Here is a 5,528-nt window from a genome sequence, read left to right as displayed (position 1 = left end):
CGGAGCCAGTTCCCCAGCCAGTGGATCATGGTGACGTCAAGGCCACAGTTAGCCAGTTTAGCCAAGAAAGTACAATAACTTTCTGAAGTACATTCAGAAAGTTATTGTACCTGTGAGAAAGTTTAGTCTTTGCCGAAGTTCAAAATGTGTACCTGTCCATTTTCATCCTGGACGTGATCCCAGAATGCTGAGTACCTTCAGATCGTTGCCTTGAGTAGAGGCTGTAAGAGTTAAACCTCTCTTAGAACCAAGCCCTTGTGTGGCCAGAATTCCCTTCTTAAACTATAAATACATCTACATCTTTCCATCCTCTACATTATTTTAGTAACAAAGTGTTTCAAATCAATTTAATTTGGTAAAGGGAGGACATCCTTCAAAGATGTCCTTCAAAGATTTGTAATAAAAATTAAGTTTTACAATGTATTGTTATGCCATGGAGGTATGGTTAATTGGGGGTTATCTGGATGAGGAGGAAGCTTTATTTGTTTTCTGTTTTTGAGTTTATTTTGTTTCTTAACCCCATAGCAAAAACATGAAGGGCAAGTCTAGTCTTCCTTGTTTTTACTCAAAATTTCTCAGCAACTGCAACATATTTTATTATAAGCACTTACAACCTTTAATTGCAGCATGTATGTGGTGAATTTTAAATAAAAGTGTCTTTTCTTCAAAATACTTGTTAGTTGCTGAAGTTAAATAGGTATAAACAAAGGCTTTTTAAAGAGTGTGATTTAGAAATATCTTCCTCGGTTACTTTGCTTTTTCTTTCTTGATCTTTTGCTGTGCTTTTTATAACAGGTTAGGTGTATGTATCAAAATGAATGTGTTATGCATTTGCTTTACCAATGGAAGATAAAACTGCCTGAAGGAAATAAGACTTTTGTACATGCTTTTTCTAGATGTATTTCATCATGGACAATTTCACTTGTGTGTATCTGTGCCAACAGTGATTATTAAAAACTTGCAGCAATAAATGGGCATTGTATTGTGACAAGCATTGATGCCAAGGGAACAAACCCTTCAAATTTACCACAGGGCTTGCTTTGGGATAAGATATATGCCTTTTCATCCAGGAATTTCTGTGTAAGTTTGGTTGAGTAAAAATTGCTTCTGGAAAACTGGTGTTTCCCACCTTGGTCCTGTATTTTGTTCAGTGTAATTCTGGCAGTGTGTCAAGGTCTGCTCATCCTGAGGCCATGTCCTCACTGCCACTACCTGGGAAAGTGTTAACATTGGACACTGGTAGAGCAGGAGGATGAAAATTCAGATAACTGTTTCTGGGTCACCTCCACTTAATGTGACCTGAACTCTGGAGTCAAAACAAACACCAAAAAAGCTTAAATTCTAGGTTTGCTTATGATTAATGCTAATTTGTGACCCTTATTATTAATCAGTGCGTTATTTTCCTCCTTAAGAGGTTACAAGCAGGAAATAGAAACCAGCTCCATAATACAGCAAATGAAACCCCATCCACTGAACGTGTTTCTAGGTAGAATCTGCCATGTTGCTGTTTTGGGCTATGTGATCTAGTGTTGGAGCTGCATACTAACCTCTAGAAAATAGTCTTTTCTTGCAGTTGGTTAACTTAGTTCTGTAACTATAGTAGTAGAATTTTGTGCTATAGTGTTTGAAAGTAGGGGAGCCACGGTTTTTAAAGCAAGGTCAGGCAAAATACGGGCTCAGGGGCCAGATCTGGCCCGCCAAATGTTTCTATTTGGCCCATTGCTGCTCCTCTGAAGGAGAATAGTATTTGCCTGTGGCTGGCCCATCTTTCGATGCCTCTTGCTCTTCTCCCTTCCTCATACCATAGCTGGCTCCAGTGGCCAGGCAGCCACTTCCCAGCCCGGCCTGCCCTGCCCCCTAGCCGCCAGGGTATGCTCCAAAGCATGGGGAATTGAGCTTCTGCCCAGCAAGGCTGTCTGCACACAACTCTGACCCTGGGACTGTTTGCAGACTAGACAGCCCAGCCCCCAGTGCGAGTCGAAGCTCAGGTATGGTTCTCCCTGGTGATGGGGTAGGGGGTGCAAGAAGAAGGGGGGCCAAGGGCTGTAGGTTATCTAGGTTTGGCTGGGCTGGTGCTGCACTGTGTTCCTGAATGCCACTTTGGGTTGCGTGGGTGCAGCTGGGGCAGCTGGTATGGCTCTGCCCTGACCCAGCCACGTACCAAGGACACGGGACAGAGGAGGGTGTGCTCGGCAAGCTGTGGAGAATGCATGCACTTGTGCATCTATGCACATTGTGTGTGGCCCTGAACAGCTCACCAAAACTGGTTAAGTGGCCCTCTACCTCAAATAATTGCCCACCCCTAGTTTAAACCCTGCTAATGATAAATGGCAGCAAAAGGTTGTTATAGTTGCACGTAATAATAAAAAAAGAGTTTCTTTAACTTAAAGCTGGGAAAATGCATACAAAATCCTGCATTAAAAAGGTATTAGGTTGAAAAGGCAAGAACTCAAAAAATGGAAAATGAAATTAAAGCAAACTGTGCAACCTTGATTTCCTTTTCTATGCATATGTACTATTATGGTCTGATCATATAGAGTTACATCATAACTACCTAGTTACAATTAAAAATAACATATTAACAGCACCATTTATTATAAACCCCAAGGTATATGTAGGCATATAAACTTGAATTTAAAAAATGTGTTCAGACTGAAATCTGATGTAAAAAACTGTAACTGTTATTCCTGATAAAGACTTTACCTGCCTGAAAATATTAATATGCCAGTAATTCATAACTTAGTGCACCCCTGCATTACTGAATTACACTCAACTCCTATCGCATGGGCCAAATCTGGCCTGCAGCACTGTATCTTTTGACCCACAGGGCTCCCCATGGGTCTAGTAATTTGGTGGTGGAGGAGCAGTGACATTGCTCCCTTGTTGCCAAATTTCCATATCCATGGGGAGCCCTGAGCCATAAACAAGGCAGTGGATCCTAGCATGCAGAGCTGGACATCCAGGGCCCCAATCCCAGCATATGGGGGGTAGGAGAGGGCAGTGCCAGGCCCTTGGGACCCAATCCCAGTACACAGGGGGTAGGATGGGGCAGTGGTGGGCCCCTGGGACCTAATCCTGGCATGCAGGGGGATGGGAGGGAGTGATGCCAGGCTGAAGAGCCCAATCCAGCCCACAGACTGGCTCTGCACCCCTCATCTGGCTCAAGGGGCCAAAAGGTTGAGCATAACTGCAGTAAGGTAATATTTAGATTCTTTCCTATCAAAGATCTGTGCTCCAGTGGTAATGCTGAGTAACAGTTCCAGAACAAAAAAATCCCTCCAACGTTCCCTAATGTTTCTTAAACTCTGATTATCTCCATTGTGTTAAGTTTGTTCAAATTGTGCAGTTTAACAGATTTCAAAAACTGAAAAATCTGGCTCATGAATCTGAAGAGGTGACCAACTCTCTTTGCTAACTGGTGCTTTCTTCTTCTTTTCAGTTGAGACAATCCCAGTCATACTGCACAGACACGGAATGCCTTCAGGAGTGTGAGTAACTTCGAATTGGGAATGCTTGGGTTTGGGACATCTATGGAAGCCAAGATGAGCAGCAATAATTAAAGCCCAATTTGTCAACATTTGAAAGGCTGGAGTTAGTTTTAGTATTACACAAACCTACCAAATCAAGGTTGCAGGGCTGGGATCGTTTTGTTTTCTCTAGAAAGGTTGTGATACGCATTAATCTCTGTGAGTTTTAAATAATGCATGTTAGGGACCATGCTGAGCAGCCTGGAAACCTACTAGTATCAACATGAGTTTGTAGGAGCATAGTTCCTCATGATCTGGCCAAAGTTTGACTGAATCAAGCCTAATACTTTTCAAGATTGGAACTTGTACTGTAGTCCTTGCTGATACAGAGAAGTTCTAAATAGGACTAACTCCATTCAGGAGGACGACAATACTTCTACAGGACAGAGGTGTGTGCCAGAGAAAGATGGCTTTAATTTCCCTCTAGTTCTGTGATAGTTCGGCCAGTGAAGACTGTAATGGGGCCATGCTAAATCAGCACAGTCCCTGGAGGTCCTTACCATGCCCCTCTGAGACAAATGCCATTTATTTTGGGGTCTGGGTAGCTTTTACACCCTCTGCTCCAACAAAAATTTCTGCAATTGGAAGAGGGCTGTACCAGCATCTGCCTATGAGGGAATCTGCATGAAGTGTACAACCTAAAATATGCTGGTGGTGCACTTCTATTTAAGTCAGTTACCATTTAATACATTTACATATAGCAGAAAAAGGGAGGGGTGGGGGCAGCAATCAGCCAAACCTGGAAGGATGAGAAATACCCATAGTAGAACATAGGCATAATTACGCCTCGATCATCCCTGACCAGTAGCTGTCTAACCTCATCTGGAACGTATCTAGTGAGGGTGAGTCCGCAACTTCCCTAGGCAGTCTATTACACTGCCTCACCATTCTAACAATGAAGACGTTTTTCCTGATATCCGATCTAAACCTACTTTGCTGCAGCTTCAAGCCAATGGTCCACATCCTTTCTGCAGCCAGAGAGAAAAGGTGTTTTCTTTCCCTCTTACTTATGGTAGTCTTTCAAGTATTTGAAGACTGTTATCATGATCCTCATAAACACCTTTTCCACAAGCTGAACTTGTTTAGCTCCTGCAGCCTCTCCTCGTGTGACTTGCTTTCCAAACCCTTTATCTTTTTTGTTGCCTGATGCCTGGACCCTCTCTAACTTCTCCATGTCTGTAAAATGTGGAACCCAGAACTGCACGCAGTACTTCAGACGAGGCCTAACCTGTGCTGAGTAGATACACTATTACTTTCTGTGTCTTGCACCTAATGCTTCTATTGATGCATCCCAAAACCACATTCACCTTTTGTGTGGCTGCATCACACTACAGTCTGTGGTCTACCAAAACTCTCAATTCCTTTTCCATAGTGCTGCCTTTGACCCAGATGTCACCCATTTTGTATTTGTTTTTGATCATTTCTCCCACAGCATAGTGCTTTGTATTTGTTAGCATTGAACTTCATCCTGTTAGCTCTAGCCTGGTTTTCAAATCTGTCAAGATCCTTCTGAATTGAACTCCTATCCTTCAACGTGTTTGCAGTCCTTTCCAGTTTCATGTAGTCTTTAAACTTTGCTCAAGAATCTTGCTATGCCAGCATCCAAATTTGTTAATAAACATGTTGAAGAGCACCAAATCCAGGACAGACCCTTGTGGGACTTGATGCAAAACCTCCTGCCATTCTGACACAGACCATTATGATTTAGTTTTGCTTGCACCTATTGAGCCAGTTATCTGTCCACCTTCTGGTAGTTTTGTCCAGCCCACATTTGTCCCATTTGTTATGAGAAGGTTTTGTGGGATCTTGTTAAAAGCCTTGCTGAAATCCAGATGCATTGTATCCATAGCATTCCCTTCATCCACCCAAGTAGTTACTTTGTCAAATTAGTAGATCAGATTTGTTTGACTTGATTTGTTCTTAGTAAATATATGCTAGCTGCTTGTGATCAGCCTTCCTTCATCCAGATTCTTGCAAATGGCCTTCTCTAGGATATTTTTG

The 5,528-nt window shown here is 42.5% G+C and overlaps 1 protein-coding gene across 1 annotated transcript in view; it reads left to right on the top strand.

Moving 5' to 3' along the window:
• Window positions 1-5,528, top strand: part of SMIM14 (small integral membrane protein 14) — an 80,228-nt gene that overhangs the window by 43,856 nt on the left and 30,844 nt on the right. The window contains exon 2 of the mRNA XM_019526398.1: window positions 3,440-3,488. Within this exon, the coding sequence (XP_019381943.1) occupies window positions 3,440-3,488 (49 nt within the window). The remainder of the gene's footprint in view (window positions 1-3,439; window positions 3,489-5,528) is intronic.

Source organism: Gavialis gangeticus, unplaced genomic scaffold, assembly GCF_001723915.1.
Source record: "Gavialis gangeticus isolate Ggan-Ray unplaced genomic scaffold, GavGan_comp1, whole genome shotgun sequence".
Taxonomy (NCBI): Eukaryota; Metazoa; Chordata; order Crocodylia; family Gavialidae; genus Gavialis; species Gavialis gangeticus.
The sequence above is the reverse complement of the archived record's forward strand: the minus strand, read 5'-3'. Positions and strand labels throughout refer to the sequence as shown.